This window comes from Podarcis bocagei, assembly GCF_964188305.1.
Source record: "Podarcis bocagei genome assembly, chromosome: 1".
Lineage (NCBI taxonomy): Eukaryota > Metazoa > Chordata > Lepidosauria > Squamata > Lacertidae > Podarcis > Podarcis bocagei.
In genome coordinates this window covers 98,818,499-98,840,367 of record NC_138125.1, presented here as the reverse complement: position 1 = coordinate 98,840,367, position 21,869 = coordinate 98,818,499, and the positions used below count along the sequence as shown (strand labels likewise).

General features: G+C 42.7%; 1 protein-coding gene and 1 long non-coding RNA gene across 6 annotated transcripts in view; one reads left to right on the top strand and one right to left on the bottom strand.

Annotated features, from left to right (window-relative positions):
- SLC35F5 (solute carrier family 35 member F5) overlaps nt 1–7,846 on the bottom strand; it is a 27,609-nt gene extending 19,763 nt beyond the window's left edge. For 2 of the 5 annotated variants that reach the window (XR_014009693.1, XM_081199856.1), the window contains exons 1-6: nt 7,774–7,846; nt 4,569–4,638; nt 3,200–3,261; nt 2,526–2,596; nt 2,338–2,419; nt 1,020–1,161 (exon numbers count right to left, since the gene is read on the bottom strand). Coding sequence is in view for 4 of the 5 variants with exons in the window: in XM_081199856.1 (XP_081055982.1) it covers nt 1,020–1,154 (135 nt within the window). In the remaining variant the exon portion in view is untranslated. Of the gene's footprint in view, nt 1–1,019; nt 1,162–2,337; nt 2,420–2,525; nt 2,597–3,199; nt 3,262–3,818; nt 3,890–4,568; nt 4,639–7,773 lie in introns of those variants that run through there. The other 3 variants (XM_081199858.1, XM_081199857.1, XM_081199859.1) reach the window with 3 other exon arrangements.
- Nucleotides 4,569–21,869, top strand: LOC308590340. Its single transcript, XR_014009752.1, has 5 exons — nt 4,569–4,629; nt 7,767–8,442; nt 8,596–8,655; nt 13,454–13,511; nt 21,301–21,869. It is a non-coding gene; the product is annotated as an uncharacterized lncRNA (long non-coding RNA).

Here is a 21,869-nt window from a genome sequence, read left to right as displayed (position 1 = left end):
AGCCCACCTTCAGAGACTTAGAGAGAACTGCTACCCTAAGGCAGCAATTTCTGTATCCAATCAAAAGGATCTATGAATGTCTTCATCTCTACACTGTCACCTATTCTAACATTTTCATTCAGCTTCATATTATTATAGGAATCCCTGAAAGCTACAATTCTTCTCTCATCTCAGCTATCTGCCAATCTCCCATTCCCACCACCCTTCTGAGTAATACCCCTCCCCACCTTCTCACTATATAGAAGGATCTGGCAACTTCTGTTTCAGTGTATCTGAAGAAGTGTGCATGCACACGAAAGCTCATACCAAGAACTAACTTAGTTGGTCTTTAAGGTGCTACTGGAAGGATTTTTTTTATTTTGACTATGGCAGACCAACACGGCTACCTATCTGTAACAATTCTTCTCCCAGTTTAGGAATTCCTGCCCAAATAATTGGGGCCCCAGTATATCTATGGAAGACTGTGTTTTGTTAAGAGTTTGCTGTTTAAAAGTCATACTTATAGGGGATTTGGAATTATGAAACAGAACTGGCAAGATTAATTGAAGTTAATTATAATTCGTGACAGCATAAATGCTGGGAAAGGCTTCAGGCAGGACCAGAAATGTAGCTAGTCAGGTATAAAAAGCTGCTCACCAAGAACCAGTCAACCTGCTTCTAGCAAGCAAGTACTAAGATCACTGTACAAAGTTAATGGAGTGAGTGTTAACTGCTCTCCCTTGAGCATGCTGTCCTACTACATTAAGGTGAATACACTCTGACATCACAAAGGCACACTTATCTTTTGCGCTTTCCCGGTTTGTGTTCGAAAGTTTTATCTTTTTGTCCTGCCACTTTCCCCAGGAATAGCAGATCTTTACCCCTGAATCGGAGCAAACAGCAATTTGAATTTTCCACAGATTGCTGTTTGCTCTGATTCAGCAATAAAGAGCAGGTTTTCTCAAGTAAAACATCCAGGAGCTGTGCCTAGAAATGCAGAGCAAAGGTAAAGGGGTGGATGAGCCCCAAGACACACTTACCGAAGTGAGTTCAGAAGAAGCAACCCATATCACATCAACAAGGAGAAGAATGACAATTCCAAGAGCCATGCGCCTACGCTGAGTGGGAGAACTGCTCTGTGGGTTCATCCGGTTCATGATAAAAATCCACACCATTTGTAATCTACGGCAGCAATAAATAAATAAATACTTTTTTAAAACTATGTGGGCAACAGGCTTTGTGCTCCAGATCTGGATGGGACACAAACTCAAATAATAAGACACTGCTAAAATGTCAACTAATAACCAATCCACAGGAACGAAACAGGAAGCAGTTTATTACAACTGACCTATTACTCTTTCAGCTAATGTTTCTGTTAAAAACGTGGTCAATCCATGGGAATGTTGTTTTGCCACTGGAGTTGGGCCCTGGTCCCAGAGTGTTTTTTAAAAAAAACCATAAAAAGGAAAGATTCAGGCACCACTGCCTATCAGCTGATTTCAGTTTTCACTTTTGATGGTGTGGGGCACTTGGAAGAAAGACACAGGCAGGTAAGCATGGGAGCAGGTGTTTCTTTAGCAGAAAAAGAGAGAGCTACTTGTGCCCTTGTAAGTATACTAGGATTACAGCCAATAGCAAAACAATGGAATCACTGACGGAAGTGGGCTTTTGAAGTCACATTTATAAACTAAACTGTTACAATACACTGGGCTGGCTTTGTTCTTGGCTGCAGCTCCTGTTTAGCAAGGAAACAGCTTAACCACAATCACTGGTTTGGACATGCTAAGTCATACCTTGACCTAGCTCAGCACAATGAGAGAATAAAAAAGAGCAGGCAGGGACAAAATGACTACAAACCATAATCTGGTTTACTGTGTCATGTGAATGAGGTCACAAAGTGGGATTTGTCAACTAGCTGACAAAATAAGCATTTAAATAATAAATCTGCTAGTTGTAATTCCTAGCCCCCCCCCAAAAAAAACAACCACCATTGGAGCCAGCACCTATGTTTGTGTCACAACTATCTTGGGTTTTGTTTGACAGAAGAAATGGAATTAATCCGTGTTTGCTTTATTATACAGTCAAACCTCATTCTGCGTCTGCCTCCACTTGCGTCTGCTTCAGTGAACTTCCGTGGCAAACCCAGAAGTACCGGGCAAACCCAGAAGGAATGGGCTACTTCCGGGTTCGCCGCTTGCGCATGCGCAGATGCAGCACTTCGACGTGCATCATTTTCGGCTTGCGGACGGGTCTCCGGAACGGATCTTGTCCGCAAAACGAGGTTTGACTGCATTGATAACAATGTGTTTGGATAAGGATGCTAAGTATCACCAGCTATACATGGGACAATTTCCATACCTGCTCAGTAACCTTTTAAAGTTAAAATAATAGCTGGACTCTGACAAGTTTCATGGCATCATGTTAAGGTGAAGGCTGCCTCCTGGAAAAAAACAGAGAAATAAAGGGTATAAAGGGCTATAAAGAGACTACGCTTTCTTAACTTTGCCACCAGGCTTTATGTTTGCCATTTGAGCTAATGCACACACCTGTTCCACAATCAAAGTATTCCCCACATCCTTCACTTAAGAAAGTCAGCAGTGTGTGTAGAAGGCTGGCTCTGTGTAAAACAAGCGTGAAAGTCAAAACAAAACAAAGCATACCCAACACAAATAACCTGTCATAATACAGCAGCCGCAGCTCAGTAAAGGGCAGCAGAAATGAAGCATAGATGGAGTGTAAATTCCTGGTTCAGGCAGAAATGGAGAGCAGAAGCTTTTTAACAACAATGACATCAGAGTGCAACATGTCAAGACCACAAACCATGCTGGACAGAGACAGCAAGACAGAGCGCTATCAAAGTATTATATCTTTAATACTTTAATTTTTTTTTTACAGATGTTTGCCAAGACAGACACAGCTTTTTAAAAATAATAATCATGAGATAAGTATAACCACAACATAGGAGAACCTCAAAATAATTTTCCGATAATGAATAAAATATACCTTGTGTGAAGCATAGCGTAGTGTAGTAATGTACCTATATAAAAACTGAATCAAAGGACTAAAGGAAACTATAAAACTGAGTTTCAGGTCTCATCATTTTAGAGGGGTGGGAGCCACAGGTTTTAATGCACGTTTTTCCTTTTTTTAATGTAGACAACTATTGCATGGTGAAAACACATTCTTAAAAACAGTCATGGCATGATAATATATTTCTCACCTCTTGAACTGACAGACATATCTCAAGGATCATATTTTTTTATCTATGGGCTTGTGATGTTTCTGGGGAAAAAACAAAAGAAAAACCAATCCTTAGCAACTGTGCTGCTTAGTAATGCTTTATAAGATGTTGACCTGTTAAGTGTTTCACCCCTTTCATTTCAGGATTAGATTATCCAGGATGTATTAATACACAGTATGTTCTGTATGGCAGAATACTGGACACACGAGCTTGCAAGTGTCTTTTGCTCACCGCTGAAATAAAAAATGACTTCAACCAGAGTCCTATGACATGCCACTTTATTTTCATATCCTTTTTTCCTTTTACTGCACTAGTAGATTCATTGCGTTATAATAAAACCCTGTTCAAAGAAATGCATATTTACCATTTATAAAGTAAAATAATAAAACACAGCAAATTAGTAACTATTTGTTATGAATCATGCCAATTTTTGTAAATCAACACTCATAAAAACATTCTGGTAACATGTCCGAGCACATCTAATTGCATAGGTTTTAACTCCATTCTGTACGTTCACTTTCAACAAATTTGAATCCATATCTTAACATCTATTCTTAATTTAATGAAACATGAAATATTGATAAAGTTGGTCAACAACCTTGAAAAGCTGACTCATTTTTGGCAGTAATCCTTGTTCATAATGCCTTGGTGACCTCACAGAGGGATAATGTACACAATCACGGCACCACCATAGCAACTGGTTGAACAATTCTGCAGCCTTCTATACTTGCAAGACTTAAAGAAACCTTTGCTACTGAAAAATGACGAGGTAGTTAACTACATATTGGTCCATAAGGATTTATTTGTTCCACCTATAGTCCACTGAAAGTTCAACAATAAAGAAGGCACTATTTTGTCTTTTACGGACCAAGGTAAATAAATTCATTCTGTGCAAAGATATGAATTTGAAATATCTTTCAAATATTTCATATTATATGAACCTAACAGCATAATTCTATACATGTCTACTCGGAACTGAGTTCAGTGGTGCTTACTACCAGGTAAGCAAGTAGAGGATTGCAGTATAAGTGTTCAGCCAGTAGGGATATTTTTCATCACCAGTTCTGAGTGTCTGACTTGTAAACTGGCAGTGTAAACTGCATCTATAACTGACTATCTTTCTAATTAAGAGAGATACAGATGGAGGGTTTCATAGCAGCAACATCGGAATGTTATTATAACGATTTAAAAGGAATTGTTCTCTTTCCCAAAGCCTCAAGCTTCAGTGCTAAAACCATGCTATATCTGCCCAAATTACATTAAAGAAAGTGTTGTGCTGAATATTAAAAATGTAACATGCTCAGACAATATGAACTGATTTTGTAAATCTCTATTGTTTCATTCTTACCTGGATATGTTACTGTCGTGGCATCAAAGTGTTCTCTGTAACACTACTGGTATAACTAGTTGTTAAATGTCTAAATAAGTAAGAAGACTTGGCATTAGTTCTGAAGTTCTTAGCATTCAAATTAACGTCAATCACATTTTAGTCTCTCTTTTTTAACCATTACACAACCATGCTTTTACAATTATGATACTTACTTTGTGGTTAAATAAAATCCATTCTTTATGGATCTTAATAATAATAATAATAATAAAATTATTTATACCCCACCCTCCCCAGCCAAGACCGGGCTCAGGGCGGCTAACAACCAATAATAAAAACAAGTTGATTAAAATACAACTTAAAAAACAAGATTAAAATACAACATTAAAACATTAAGATGCAGCACCACACATTTGCATACACACATGATCGTGAATCACTGCTAGGAAAAAGGCATGCCAAGTTTGACCTGCAAAGAGAGAGTTCTTGCCAATCTCACTGCCCACCTTCCAATCTAGCATTCAAGCCAATGCTTCAGGTGGCACAATGCCCATCTACCTGTTTCTTCAAATCAAATATAACCCCCAAACCCCAAGTAGAAGGAAAGGAACCTCTGTCAAACCAGAAGTTTCACTTTTCTTCCTCATCAACTTGGCACTTGGGTATTGCTTTTATTGCTTTGCTTGTTTAGTAAGTGAAGGAGCTAAGAAACCCATTGCTCTCATCTCTTGCAACCCTGCATCTACTTTTAGAAGGTTAAAGATGTTCAAGATCCCAGTAGTGTCGCTAATGGCAGTGACTGAGATACTAAGTGTGAGCAAGTTCTGCAACTATAGTACCATCATACTGTTCTACTGCAACACCATATTTTTCCCAGAGCTGTGACAGAGCATAACAAAAAGGAAAACAAACAATTGGCTACTATTGTGGTGGGGACTAAACTTGTTTTGCTCTTCTGGACACTTTAGCCAGTAAGGAATCAAGCCTCCTATATCTGCATAGCCCCATATTCAGCTCTGGATACTGAGTATGGTAGCATGTTAGGAAATGGCTCATCCATAAATAAACATCCAGTTTTCTTTGAATGGGAAATAATACCATATACACTTTGAACTAGAGTGGAATTCTAAATTTTGTTTAATTCAGTATCAAAATTACTAGAGTTTGATGCTATTTTTTTCAGATTGGAAATGTTTACTAACTAGGACACTGCCACTAAGAGCCACTTCCAAATGCTGTACTGAAACAAACTTTGCCCCTGTGTTTGCCTAAATCACATGTACTTCAGATCCATCAATAACAAATAAAACGTGTTACTCCAATAAAGAAAAGCTGATGCCTGCCAAGGAAACAGACAGCTGCAAGTCAATGTTGATATTCAACAACTGTTTATACTTTTAAGATACAAAGCACCTATATGCATAAAAATATTAGTTTGCATTCAGTGATGAATGCTGAAATTATACAAAAACCACCTCCTGAAGCCATACACCTGATTCAGCACACAGGATAATGTGCAGCTTCTTTCCAACATGGAGTCATGCACATCCCATATTCCATTATAGCCCTATTTACACATTCACAAGAAAGTAAGTGAGCTTAAATTAGGAGAGGGACAGAGGCATACATATTAAGATTCACCCTCAACATCTGCTTGCACCAGATCCATTTCAGACCTTCACACACGAAGGAGGAAAGGCTATAAGCCCAACTGTGGTCCATTCTACTATAAGATAGTTGCTTACGTTCATATATTCCATTTGGGTGTCTATATATTGGCATACATTTTCTGTGCAAGTTAAGCCAGGTTCTTCTTATTGCTGATACAGCACTGTCAAGTTATATGATATATGCATTTACTGAGTAACAAATATACCGTAGCCATGCTGGCCCATAAGAAAAACAACTGCAGAATCCAAAGTTGGGCAATACTTTTACTAGGACCAAGCAAAATGTCACAAAACAATGATCATAATTTTGGGGCATTTTGGTACTGTGCCACTGTAGGTTTTGAAGTAGATTTACTGAGTTACAGAGGTATAAAAAACAGACCCCTGCCTCTAAATAACTTTGGAAGTTGTCTCACACCTGAAAGTGGTTCTACAGAATTTCAGAGGGGGGGTGTCTTTCCCAGCCCTACCTGGAACAGGGGGAGAATGAACCTGCAAAGCAGATGCTCTACCACATACACTACATACAACTCTTCCCCAAACAAAAATTAGGGGGGAAACAGTACAACACAAGAACAGCCCTGCTGGTTTAGCCGGAAGGCCAGACTAGCTCAGCACCCTGTTCCTGCGCACCAGCCAACCTTTGGGAAAAGCTGACAAACAAGACAGGAAGGCAATACTTTGGTGGTGCTGCTTCCCAGGTGCTGTGTCATTCAGAAGCATATTATCTCTGAACTTGGGAATGTGTCCAAGTAGAAGCCACAAAGACCAACAGCCCGCGACAGTTCAGTCCTTAGCCGACCTATGTAACCCCATTTTCAAACCACCTAGAACTAGAGGCAGTCCAGTGGCAGGGAATTCCACAGATTTCACTACAGGGAAGGAGAGGAAAGAGCTGGGGTGGGGTGGGGGATCCTACCTCTTCCTGCACTGGATGAAGAGAGAGAGAAAGTGGGACAGGGGAAGGCAGGATTTTTCACTTCAGAGAAAGGAGAGGGCATTTAACCCACCGACCGAGAGGAGAGGAGGATGGTGGTCGGGAAGCTGAGCCGGGGGAGAAATAGCGTCGCTCCTCCCGCCCACGCAGGCTCCGCGGCCAAGAAGGAAGTACAGCAGGAGGATTTTTAAACACACACACACACAAACATACAGAAGCCAACCCCGGTTGCTCCCTGACCCCCTGGAAGTGAGTGGGTGCGGCGGGACAGCAGCAGATTGTCCTCGCCCCCGACCACACACGCAGCGGACTGGGTGTGCGTGTGCAGCCCCTTTTGCAACGCTACTTAAAGGGAGAAATAAAAGTGCACTTGGGCACAGCTAAGGACGGGTCTGCTTCCCTTCTGCCCGCCGGGGAGCCGCCGCACCGAAAAGGGAGAGACGGGGTCCTCGCTGGCTGGTGGGGCGCTTTGACAGGGAGCTGCTGGGAGAGGCGCCAGCGTCCCCGTCGAAGCCGTTCCCACCCGCCTCTTCGGGGCTCCCCTCCCGCGCTCCTGCCATGCCCAGCCCGGAGAAGCCCGAGTTTTGCGGAAAGAGGGAGAGAAGGAAGGAGGGAGTACCTGTGTGCCGGACCCTCGCGCGACCGCAGCCCCTCTCCGCCAAAGATGGTGGCAAGCGCCGCCCGCTCCGCTCCCACAGCTGACTCGGCTCAAGAGCCCGCTCGCCTGGGCCGGAGTGAGTCGACCGCCGAAAGGAGACACCCCTTCATCGATGCGCTCGGGGTTCCGCTCGCCGGCCTAAACCCTCTGCTGCCGCCTCTCTCTCTTTCTCTCTATCTCGCGCTCGCTCGCTCGCTTCCTCCTTCCTCTCCCCCGATCCGTCTGCATCACGCCCGCGGAGAGTAATAATAGGACAGTAGTATTAAAGGAGCTTGAGGAAGGCGGGTGGGAAATGGGAGAGGGCTGTAGTAAGAAGAAAAGGGGGAGGGGGGGAAGTAGCAACGGAAATGTGGTTTCTGCCTTTGGAGCAAATTCTAAACTTAGCTGCAGGGGTTAGGCTTGACTTTGATGGGAGGTGGGGGGAGTTTAAGGCTGCAGCTTTAAGGAGGCAGATCTCCCTAAATTTAGTAAGTGGCGCTATGATATAGCTAATATTTGTATGGGGTGTTAGGGGAGGGTGGTACCTCTGGTGGGGCACTCGTCCTGCTCCTTCTGGGGTAGTTTGTCCATCTTTGGTTCCCACCCTGCACTCAGCTCTCACCCTCGGCTCCCAGTTACAGGTAGGAAGCCGTGTTGGTCTGCTGTAGTCGAAACAAAATAATATAAATAAAAAAGTGTGCATGCACACAAAAGCTCATACCAATAACTAACTTAGTTGGTCTCTAAGGTGCTACTGGAAGGAATTGTTTTGTTTTGTTTTGTTTCGACCTTGGCTCCCAGAAGTTGTCAGCATGTGAGAGTGGCCACATCCCATGAACAGCTTTGCCTGGCCTTCTGAACCAGGTGAGGGTAGCTGAGGGGTTTCAAACCCTCTGTGAGTTGGAGACTTTCCCTGCATGTAAAGACAGGCTCTGGCAGATTGAGCGGATGAGACCAATAGTAGGTCCAAAGGTCAAGAAAGTGGTTTCTGCATGTGCTGTAGAGGGAAGTGAGGGGCAGATGGGAGCCCCATGTCAGAGAATGGAAACTCTGATCCTAAACCTCTGCTGCCTTGCGGCTGTACTCATTAATGAGAAAGGCTTTGGGAGTAACCCCAGGGAAAAATCCGTATCCGCTGCCTTGTGGGACATCTTTGGGAGAAGAAAAGGCTAAGGAGTAAACCCTACAGAAATCCAGAGTGGAGTCCCTAAGATGGTTGGATGGTGCCTTGTATGCCTCCTTCCGGCAACTCCTGCAGCCCAGCTGATGCCAAATGTATTGCTGCTTTAGACTACATCAGCAAGGCCGAGAGTGGGGTCTTGTCATCTGGGCAGCCCAGGATCTCCATAGCACCACTGCTTAAGCTTGTGCCCTGAGGAGGTAACCTCCATGCTGCTAACACAGCGGTTTGACTTCACCCCAGGAGGAGCACTCCATTGTCTCTTGAAACAGCCAGATGCCAACAACAACATTTTGCTTAATAAGGAAGATGTGACATAGTGTAAAATGACAGGTTATACTGGTTTTCCTGTTTGGGAGATCAGCTGATAGAGGTGTCATTAAGAAACAAAGAGAGCAGAGTATTGGGCCATAAAGAAAGATTAATACAGTGGTACCCCGCAAGACGAACGCCTCGCGAGACGAAAAACTCGCAAAACGAAAGGTTTTTTCGTTTTCGAGTTGCCTCGCAAGACGAATTTCCCTATGGGCTTGCTTCGCAAAACGAAGCTTGCCCCGGGGACAGCGGGTCTTCTCTTTTGAAGCAAGGGGCGGCGGGGAGAAGCGATCTTCTCCCCGCAGCCCCAGGTCCGGGGACAGCGGGAAGCGCTTCCCGCTGCCCCCGGACCTCTTTTGAAGCAAGGGGCTGCGGGGAGATCGCTTCTCCCCACCTGCCCCCACCGCCCGGCTTCGGAACGCTGCTCCGAAGCGGGGCGGGGGGGAGGGAACACCTGCCCCAGCCGCCCCGCTTCGGAACGCTGCTCCGAAGCGGGGCGGGGGGGAGGGAACACCTGCCCCAGCCGCCCCGCTTCGGAACGCTGCTCCGAAGCGGGGCGGGGGGGCGGGAACACCTGCCCCAGCCGCCCCGCTTCGGAACGCTGCTCCGAAGCGGGGCGGAGGGCGGGAACACCTTCTGAAGGCGGGCGGGGGGCGAAAGTCTTTGTCCCCCCTGCCTGCCTTCCCAGGGGCTTTTAAATCGCCCCGGACAGCGGAGAAGTCCTCCGCTGTCCCGGGGCGATTTTAAAATGCCGCCCGCCAGCATTTTAAGATCGCCCGGACAGCGGAGAAGTCCTCCGCTGTCCCGGGGTTTTTTAAAATGCTGGGGGTGGGAAGAAAAGCCCTTGCCCCCCCCCCCAGCCTTCAGAAGAGGTCCGGGGACAGACTGTCCCCGGACCTGGTCTGAAGGCGGTTTCCCTAGGAACGCATTAATTGATTTTCAATGCATTCCTATGGGAAACCGTGCATCGCAAGACGAAAAACTCGCAAGACGAAGAGACTTGCGGAATGAATTAATTTCGTCTTGCGAGGCACCACTGTAATGCAAATATTGCCCTTCCTCTGCCACTCAGTAGTGGACGTGGACAGAAGCATTGGGAGGGTGAGGTTGTCATGGTTACAGGGGCCATGATACCACTACAGGAAAAAGTACCCATTTGCAGTGTGTGTGTGTTTTTAAAACGGAGGCTGCCGGGAAGACCATGAGTGATGGTGTAAATGGAAAGGGAAGCTGCATCTGGCAAGGGGTTCTGAGAACAAGAAGTAGGGAGGGGACAGAACTCAATGCAGGCTGGTAGGGAGAGTCTGTACCCAGACACTGGGTGTGGTGTAGTGGTTAAGAGCGATAGACTTGCAATCTGGGGAACCGGGTTCGTGTCTCCGCTCCTCCACATGCAGCTGCTGGGCGACCTTGGGCTAGTCACACTTCTTTGAAGTCTCTCAGCCCCACTCACCTCACAAAGTGTTTGTTGTGGGGGAGGAAGGGAAAGGAGAATGTTAGCCGCTTTGAGAGTCTTCTGGGTAGTGATAAAGCAGGATATCAAATCCAAACTCTTTTTTGGACCCAAGCTTGCTGAAGCTATGGGAAAAGCAACAAGAGACACTCTTGGGGTGTCATACTATGCACCCCTCCAGCCAAGATCCTGGTTGACACTACAGTCACTGTTGTGCCTCATTTTTTTCCAAAGGAAACACAAACCCTGGTTAAGTGTCAAAACACTTGGAATCTTGCTCTGCTCAACAGAGATTGGAGTGGCCAGTAACAATATGTTTTGAATAACAATTTCAGTTGAACCGTAGGATTTCTGAGTTAGAAATAACTCTAATTTGAGTAGGAGGACAACCTCTTGTCAGTAGTCCAAGCCCCTGGACGCAATATCACAGAAACAGTCTGACAAGCACAGAACAGAGTGGAACTATCACTGCTTGCGATCTGGACACCTTACCTCACCTGGGCTGCAAATCCCTCTGTATGTCATTTGTTCTACTTTTCCAAAGTTGCACAATTCTCCTTATGAGTAAAGACTATGGCAGAATAGTAGTTGAGTGGTTCCTTCTGCTCTCTGTCACTTGTTAATACTTCCCCATCTTCCCCAAAGAGTAGACCTACATTTTGTTCCGGACATAATTAAAGAAGGTTTTAAAATTGTTTTTCATTTTCCTTGCAAGTCATAGGTCATTATGGGATTTAGTCTTCTTGACACTGTCATTACAGGTTCAGAATACTTTTAAATTCATCCTTGGTTATGTCCCTTCTTTCATCTCGTATACATTTCATTTTTTGACTGAGTGGTACTGAATTGTGCATACACATCATAGGATCAGACAGCAAATAATATGTTTTCTATTTAGTTATTTAATTATTTGGTACATTTATATACCACCTTTTTCTTCCTAGGAGCTCAAGGTGGAATACATGATCCCACTCTTCCTTAAATGCTCTTTCTTCCTGATCTCTTATTTTACTGGTTAAACTTTCCATTTCTGCATATTCCATCAATTTTGTCTGCCATTCCTCCTTCATTGGTACTTTTCATTCCCTCCATTTCTGGGCATATGCCATTCGAGCTGCTGTGGTAGCATAAAGAAACAGATTAAAATTTAGATTTTAATTACATTTGTTTTACTTTTAAAAGGCTAAGTTGAGTCATTGAACAATTGCATATGCAAACAACCAAGGTTGGATAACAAGTAAAGAGCAAAGTTAAACACAGAGCATAAAGTCTATGACTCACAGTCCCCTGATCCTTTTTACTAGTTACCCATCTTCCTCAAACCTCTACCAGCTGATGCTCTGAAATTGGAAACGTATGTCATTCTTAGGCTACAATCCTAAATACATTTTATAGGGAGGAAGTTCTGTTGAATTCAGTGACACTTGCATCCGAGTAAACATGCTTAGGATTGCACTGTTATACTCAAAAAGAGAGGAAACTAGAGAGTTGTATCCAAGTAGGTTATAACTCAGAATAGACACATTGAAATCAATATACTTGCTGTTTACATTCATTGATCTCAGTGAACATACATACTCCACCTCCCTATTGTCCTCATGTGTTCTAATTAATTAATTCCTTTTTTTTTTTGCAGAAAACCAACTTTCCCCCTCTGCATACACACAGGGAATCTATTGTTTGGGCTTCCTCTCCAATCCAGGATTGCAAACCAAGGTTTGAAGCTGGTTTGCACAATTCAAGTTTGAATAGGAAGCTTAAACTATAAATTGGCAATTTCCATGGAAAAGGGAAAATCGTTTGCTGCAAACCAGGGAGTTTCTATTTGGCAGAGTGAGTGAGGGAAGGAAGGGGCGTTCAAAGTCCAAGGCTGCGTCATGTAACACCCATAGTTTGGCACTTTTGTTAACTAACCCTGTCCTCATTCCTCCCTCAGTTCTGGCTTAAGAAACTACATTACTGTGTAGCAACTAACCCTGCTTTTAACAAGTTTAGGATCTGACTGCTGCAGTAAAATGCATATCATCGTTTTTTGGTCTGGAAAAAGAGACACAAAGATTGGGAGGGATGAGGCTGGGAGGCATGCAGACTTCCAATTTAGATGAAGAAGCCAACATTTGCTTCTCTCAGATTTTCCAGATGTTGATGTTGGAGAGATTCTCTTAGTCACCCAACTGCAAGCAGCAGGAATGCTGGCTGGCTGAGATTTGGCTGAACAGAGTTTCTGCCTTAGATAAATGCAAACAGTAGAAATAGTTTAGCTATTGTGCCAGACTTTCATCCTTTCCAGAATGAAGCATTTAAGATGTGGTTCTTAAGGCATCTGGAGGAAATGGGGTCAATGTGATAAGTCTGATAGTTTTAAAAGAGCTCTTGTGAAGCAAAGGGATATCACAGGATTCCGAACTACATTTTTATCTCCTTATTTACCTTTTTTTTTTTTGCACATCGCAATCTCACAAGATGAACTTATGTCAAATCTGCAGCCAAATACATTTTCAATCATTCCTTTCTTCTAATTTACTGAAAAGGTAAAACATAATGCAGATGTCCTTGATATATGTATCTATCAGTTTAAAAAGTATGTTGTTTCCTTATTATTTGAGCTGCATAGGATAAACTATCACTCATTTCTACAGGTAGAATGAATTGTCTCAATCACAATGCCTCCAGAAGGAGCGAGAATAGTTTCCACAAATAGGGGAGTATTACAGATCCTTTCAATCGAACGCTGTAGAATTTTTATTGGAATAATGGCTCACTCAACACGAGGTGAGTGGAACCTGATTGTGTGTTTTCTGGAGGAGAAATGGGCAACCCTTATTGAGATCTTTGCTTATTTGTGCTGATTACTCCTTGATTTCAAAGTGATTACTCAAACATATTATTAGAAGTTACAATTCATTTTTAGTGAGAATCCTCTCCCCAAATGTATTACTTCAAAAAGTTTATGTATTCCAATGCCTATAAAGATGAAAAGATGAGAAACAAATATGAATTAAGATTCCATAAATGACAGGAAGGATGGCAGCCCATTGTTATGGAAACTGAGAAAATACTAATATATATGTACAGTGGTACATCGGGTTACAGACACTTCAGGTTACAGACTCCGCTAACCCAGAAATAGTACCTCGGGTTAAGAACTTTGCTTCAGACTGAGAATAAAAATCATGCACCGGCAGCACGGCGACAGCAGTAGGCCCCATTAGCTAAAGTGGTACCTCAAGTTAAGAACAGTTTCAGGTTAATAATGGACCTCCAGAACGAATTAAGTTCTTAACCCGAGGTACCACTGTATTACAGTGGTGCCCCGCAAGACGAATGCCTCGCAAGACGAAAGGGTTTTCCATTTTTGCGTTGCTTCGCTAGACGAATTTCCCTATGGGCTTGCTTCGCAAGAGGAAAACGTCTTGCGCTTTTTTTTTAAAGCCGCTTGAAGAGGCGCAGTTGCGATGGACTGTGCTTCGCAAGACGAAAAACATCGTAAGATGAAAAGACTCGCGGAACGAATTCTTTTCGTCTTGCGAGGCACCACTGTATTGTGAAGTGTGCTTCCGGTTTTAATCTAGATAAAAACTGTCCCAAATATCAAAAGTTTTAAAGATGCTGGTGTTTAGCTATTTTTATCTTTTAAAAAAAACACAAAACCAAGAACTAGCTCTCAGAAAGGGCAGATGTGGTTTCCCTGCTATAGATCAAAGGCCAGCAATTGAAATGCCAGCACTTGACAAAGGAAGGCCATCCTTATCGTTTAACATGGAAAGAGTAAAAGTATAAACGGAAATACCAAGCAATAACCATCCTTCCTCCAAACAACAATTGAGCCTTTATCAATTGCTTGTTCAAAATCCATTTTCCCCTAGCAGCAGATCCCCAGATTACATTTTGAAGACCATGCTGTGGTTATTGCTCAGTATTTTATAACAACAGAACTAGTGTAGCGCAGCAGTTATAGTATTGGGACTGGGACCACAAGATCCAAATTTCCACTCTGCCGTGATGCTCATTGGGTGACCCAGTCATACAGTGGTACCTCGGGTTAAGTACTTAATTTGTTCCAGAGGTCCATTCTTAACCTGAAACTGTTCTTAACCTGAAGCACCACTTTAGCTAATGGGGCCTCCTGCTGCCGCCATGCCGCGGCTGTGCAATTTCTGTTCTCATCCTGAAGCAAAGTTCTTAACCCGAGGTACTATTTCTGGGTTAGCGGAGTCTGTAACCTGAAGTGTATGTAACCTGAGGTTACCTGTATTTCCACTGGGATTTGAGATGATAGTATGGGTGGGAGGACTATTGTGTATTCCTCCTTAAAGGAAGGGTGGGATTAAAATGTAGAAAGTTAATAGCAAACAGGTATCAAGGACATTCTGAACTTGATTTTTTGGGAGATTGTGATTGGCCCAAGATCACCCAGTGATCTTTGTTGATGCATGGGAATTTGAATCTCGGGTCTCCAAGGTTCTACAGCTACATCCTAACTACTGCAACATCCTGGTTTTTAGGATAAGACACATTTGAACTATGGATGTTAGTAAATCCAAACAAAACTATAAATACCACAGCAGCTGGTTTGCCTACTGTCTACAAAAAAAACCATTTTGGGTGATTCCCTCTATCCTCACTCTTGAACAGTGGGCAGAACTAAAGTTTTGGCCAGGTTGCCAAAATCCTTTGAGTAAATGTCAACAAAAGTGTTTTTATTTAGTGTGCATGCTTGAATTCTGCAACTTGTACACATGCACTAAGGATACTGATCTCAACCACAATTTGCTGGTACGAGACATCACAAAGTGTGTGTGTCTCCTCCGGAAAGCCATCCACAGTCCACTGAGGCAATGAGTGAGGACGGAACAACGTGACAGCATTTGGCTGTGGAAGATATAAAACCTATCTTTAACCCACTTCCCTTTTCTTTAAATTAGAATGCAAGCATAGGCTCAGCTGACCATATTTGCCAGCTTTGGCTGTATGCTGCCATGGGACTCTGTGTCTGGACCTGATCCTTGCCATGTTAAGATACCAGAAACATCTAGGGACCACATGCCAGTGGTGGGTGAGGCCTAATGAAAAAGTCATCAGAACAATGAACGTGATGTCACACAGGAGGCTACAGTCTAGCCACACACAACCCATAGCTTTCTATATACACATACACATCGTTCCGTCCTCCATCCAGGCAAGCAAGTCATTTTCACAGTTCAAGGACACATTTCATCCAGGCAAAAGCTGGTGCCAAATGTATTTCTTTGCTTTCCTTTGGACCACATCAGCGAGGCTGAAAAGGGGGTCTTGTTCTCTACACATAGCACAGGCTTGCGCCCCAGAGAGGTCACTTTGATGCTGCTAATGCAGCAACAACAATGTGGAAGGCAGCAGTTACGAGTTACATGTCTCCGCAGTCACAGCAGGTGCTGTGATTCTCCAGCGTTTTGACTTCACCCCCGGAGGTGCACTCCATTGTCTCTTGAGACAGACAGATGCCAACAGCAATGGAAGGGAAGAAGGGAGTAGGATAGTCCACTTGCTCTTAGGCCTAGTTCTAATTGGGAGGGTAAAAAAACAAAAACTGTTTCTGGACTGTACCATTTTAGAATGCAGGTGGGAGTTCACACGGTTGATTGTTCTTAGCAATACAAAAACAAAAGACAAAAAACCTCCACCTAGAAAATGTGCATGTGAAGAGGATGCTGGACTACAACCATTTCCCCTAACATCTTGGTTTTTTTGAGCATGGTGGCAATTTTTTCCCTATTGAAAACTGTTCATCCGTATGAGTCCCTGCACGTAGTTTTCAGTAGTACAGCCTGGACATAGGTATATCACCTCAGTGAAAACTGCCTAAGTTTTAGACCTCAGGAGATTCCTCTCCATAATAATTCATAGTTTCTGGCAACTCATTGGCTCTGGAAAAAACAATATTTCTATCAAAGGTTACAGTTATCATATACAAAATTTAAAATCAACAGCTGCTGTTAATAACACTACTTATTTTCAACTTAAGCTGAATATATCCAAGAGCACCTTTTAAAACATTTATATCGCTCAGTAAAATCTATTTCCCCCCCTGCTTCCTCCCAAATTTGAATTGACACCCTAGTTTAAATCATGATTTTTCAGTGCCAAGCCATCAGCAGTTTTTTCCTGGGAAATTACCACAACGAAAAGAGCTGATTTTCTGCCCAAAACTAAACCATAAACATATGTTTCTAGCCAGTGTCTGCTCCCAGTGTGGGCAAAGGGGGGCCAACTTGACTATGTGTTAACAAATGTGAGGCAATGAAAGGCCTGTGCTTCCCTGCTGCTATGAGGGAGAGAAGGCAGCAAAACACTCTTCTACCCAGCAAGGAAGGTGCATTTGCTTTGAGCAATCGCAGGGTGGCAGTACAGAAGTAAAATCACTCCATTTGCAAATTTGAATAACTACTAACACACCCCAGTTGGAATGAAATGATTTACAGCATTTGTTCACGTGGGTGAATTTCATACTTTCCCAGAAGCTTATATTTAACTTTCCATGAATGATTTACTACATTTTATTAGATAGCCTCAACTGCATGCGCTTAAACACACGCTAAGCCTAAGGAAAGCAAAATAACTATGTGCAGCACTTTGAACATGAACACTGCTAGTGAGTTTCTGGCGCTGCAATCCTGTAGCTCAGGGGCAGCTAACCCCCCAGCTTAGGGGCCTGATTGCTCACGCATTTTGTATGCATGCAAAAATATGCATGAGGGACTTTAGGGTAGCTACACCCATTTTTAGCTACACTGGCCACTGGCATGCACACCTGGGAGGACTGGCGAAGGCTGAATGCCACCCTTGGGTCAAAGAAAGGTTGCTCACCTCTGCTGCAACTACTTGCCTCTGAGTAAGCCTAACTGAACGCAGTGGAGCTTACTTCTGAGTAGGCATGTGTAGGATTGTGCTTTAAGGCTCTCTTGTCATCACTCATTAACTGTTCTGTGGAGAAAATTATTCCAGGCTGATGAGACAAGTTACAGAGTAGTCCTATTGTTCAGAGTAGTCCTGTTAAATCACTCCCACTAGCAGAGTGGGGGGAGACAAGTCGGAGTTGTTCTTACAACAAAAAACCCACAAACTTTCATCAGTACAAATACATTTCTTTTTATTCCTACCCCTGCTATAACTACAATTCTGTGTACTTGCGTGTACATAATTTCCATTCAAGAATAACAAATTTATTTAGGCATGCCTGAATGTCAGATTGCAGCCTGTAATCATTAAGCCTGCTAACTGACAGGTAAAAAGTAATTTTTAACCTTGCCACAACCCTGTGAGGTAAGCAAGTTTAATTACTACGGGCTGCAACCTGGCACACAAATGTAGCAAAGAAAGGAACAGTCAATTGTATCAATGCCAAGCAGGCTCACAACAACTTTCTGTGTCACTAGTGGCGACAGAGGCCAAAGCGTAATGGAATAAATCAAGGTCAGTAAAGAGTATTATAATGCACTATACGTAGGGATGCCTTTGAGAAGTTTTCAAGAATTATGGCTGGTTCAAAACATGGCAGCCAAATTGTTAGCTGAAACTGATGGCCAAGAATATCATAGAGGGGTTAAAAGAACCTAGCTAGATACTAGTTTGTTCTGAACTCAGCCTTTAAAGCCCCAAACGGCCTGAAACCTTCTAAATCAATACAATGCTAATATATATGGTAACAATCAGCCATAGAGCAATAAAACAGTAGATTTAAATAGCATTTTTAAAAAATTAAATATTTAAAGAGCTCTTTGCCTAGGGAAATAAAAGAGTGTTTTCCTGGTGCCAAAATAACCCCAGAGTAGGGGAGAGCATTCCACAGCTTCCTAGGAACCACCTACCACACCTTCCTTGTCAGGGGCATTCAGAGAAGTTTTAAAGGCTTTTAATTATAGTTTCTACTTTTTAGGGCAGAATCTTTTACTTTTGGGCCATTGGCTGAATGGCTAGAGCAGGGTTAGCCAACGGAGTGCACTTTAGATATTGCTAGTCTATAGTTTCCACCATCTCTGGGCATTGACCATGCTGGATGGGACTGATGGGAGTTGGAGTCTAATAACTACTTGAGGACATTGTAATAGCTACCCTTGGGCTAAACACCACTGCAATGAGAGATATGCCATCAGAAGACAGGAGAGGAGAGCACTTACATGATTACCTATAACTCTTCCATCAATGGCCACCACCACTCTTTGATGGCATAATGTTACACCAGCCCAATACCTGGGGCAAATCATTTGCCTCTTCTTGTCAGAACATAGTATATGGTGTCACACAACACCCAATCACAGCTCAGCATTCCAAGTACATAAATTCCACACAGAGAGAAGATAACTCAGATGATAGGCCATGTGGTTGTACAAACCTGCTGCTCACAAGGGCGACCTTTGGAGATGGAAAACATGGAGAAGGAACACTCTGCACACAAATGAAGGACTTTGCACAAAGCAGCTTGGCTTCACAATACATTGGGGAATTAGTGAGTAGTGCTAATGTGTTCTCCTAGAACCCTGGTGAATACCTTGCTTTGAGACATCAGAAACCAACACTGAACCCCACACCACTTCCAACAACTGGAGGGAGTGGGTAGCTGTAGTCAGTAGAGAACACCTCACACAAATAATAAAGGGAATATAGAACACACACTATAATGTATAACTGTTGCAACTGTCTCTGTGCACCTTCCCAGGCTTATTCCCTTGGAAGTGCATTTAGCATTGCAGCCTAATTGTGCAATGCTCTTATCATAAGCAGTAGAAGTATTTGCTGTGGTTCCTTGGTCAAATAAAGCCGTCAAAAGAAAGTAAGATACATGCTATGGGAAAATTGAAGGCACCTTCAAATAAGGAACACCTACTTTCTTCCACAGTGTTTAATAAAAGACTGCAGTTGTTGCTTCTGAAGCATTTATAGAAGTTGGTTGGTTTGTAATACACTCCGGTAATTACACAACCAAAGTGTTTGTACTTACTTCATTGTGCATTTTCACTTTTGCTCCTCAACTCGTCACATCTTGCTATTCTTTTCCTTTGGCTTGGAGTTGTTTCACATTACAGAATTAGAGGCTAGATTGTGTTTGCCTCAAAGACGTGAGGTGAGTACACAACATGCCATAAATTGTTATGTACACTGGCCAGAATCCAAATAACCATGAAACTAGTTCCATAAGCCCTTGTGCACTTTAGACTTACTGTTCTTGAACAGAAGATACCAGGGCCATATAGGAAGTGCTCTTGAAATGGACAAGCATAAAGAAAGGATTTGTGATAATAGAATCATAGAATTGTTAAGGTGGAAGGGACCATGAGGATCATGTAGTAGTACAACCCCTGCAGCGCAGGAAACTTTCCCCCTACATGAGGCTCAAAACCACAGTCCTGAAATTAGGTGTCTCATGCTCAAGACAGGCATACAAATAAGTAAGTACCCATTTTAGAAGCTGAGGATACTGTGAAGCTATAGGGACATAAGAAGAGCCCAGCTGTATACATGTTTGTTTGTGTGTTTATTTGTTTGTTTATGTCTATTAAAACTTTGTAAAATCAATAAAAAATTTATAAAAATAAATAAATAAGAAGAGCCCAGCTGAATCAGGCCAAAGGCCCGTCAAGTCCCGCATTCATTTCTCCCAGTGGCTGATCAGATGCCTGTGGGAATTCAAGAAGTGGAACCTGAATACAAATGCCCTTCTCCCACCTGTGATTCCCTGCAACTGGTATTCAGAGGCATATTGCCTCTGATGGTGGGTGTAGAACATAGTCATCATGGCAAGTAGCCATTAGTCTCAGTCTCCAGGTAATAATGGATGAAATGATTTGTAAAAATTCATATATTTCTGATAAGTGTGTATCAAGAATTTATGACTTCAAATGAAGTGGAGAAAGGAGAAATATAATTTGATATAGATCATTTGCTGTCAGTTGAGAAACCAGTTCTTAATAACATTAGAGAGGAACATCTCTCCCCACCTTGGCCCTCAGGAGCACTTACACTAATGCAGTTTATGGAAAACATCCAATAGGTTTCCTTTGTTGGACAATTATTTTGAAACATTTACAGGACAGGGTGGGGCGAGAGAGAATGATTGCATTTTATGAAGAGTCATGCAAATGTAGGAAGCGATTTTAACATGTCCTTGCTGTCAGTTTTATAGGAAAGTTTATCTAAAAAATGAAATTACAAAATATCCACTGATGTGGATTCTATATTTTACTAAATTTCATTTGCTCTGTATGAAGGGAAAACAAGTGTTTTATCATTACATTGTGCAATGATATTTTTCATTAAAATAAATAATTTTATAATAAGGTGGTCTGGTGGGAATAAAATTATATATTGATCTATTAAAAGATGGGTTTTTAAAACAAAAACCTAGACACTGTGAAGCTGTGCATACATTCATATGTGCAAATAACTTTGAGAGCCTACCTTACTATCAGACATCTCCTGGTGGCTATCTTCATCACCATTTGTAGAGTATAACAATTTTTCTGCAGCAGGACATGCAAACAATTTTCTCAGTGTCATCTTGGTTCACATATGTTTGCTATTCAAGAACAGCAGAATAATGAAAGCATACTTGCAAAGAAAGTGAAGAATGGCTGGGCAGTAAGCAAGGAGATGCAGAAAGAGCCACATAGTTGGTGTGAGATACATTTGGCTGAGCAGCAATAGATGTCTGATGACTGGACACAAAGTTCATGGCAATCTTGTAGGTCGGATACTGGTGATAAGTTGGGAATGGCTAGGAGTGTGAAACAGGATTATTTGAAATTAAAAAAGTAATGAAATAATGTCATTCTTCAGAGTTGGTCTTTCCCCCAAAATCCCAAGATATTTTGACAAGCCCAGCTGTTTCAGTGTTATGTACTGAAGTTCTCACCCTGGGCCAGCAGGGGGATACTGTAGATAGCTTTCACTCAGGTCCACATATGCAAATAAGGGATTGAAAGTGACGTTCAGTGATTGGATAGTTACAGAAAGTGGTTACTGTTGCGTTCTAGCAGAGCTCTATATAAGCAGGCTGGCTGAACCCTTCAGTTCAGTTCTGTTCTGGCCTGTGAATAAACAAGAGCTGTTTGAAGAATCGCTGTGTCGTCTGATATGCTCACCCACAACTTAACA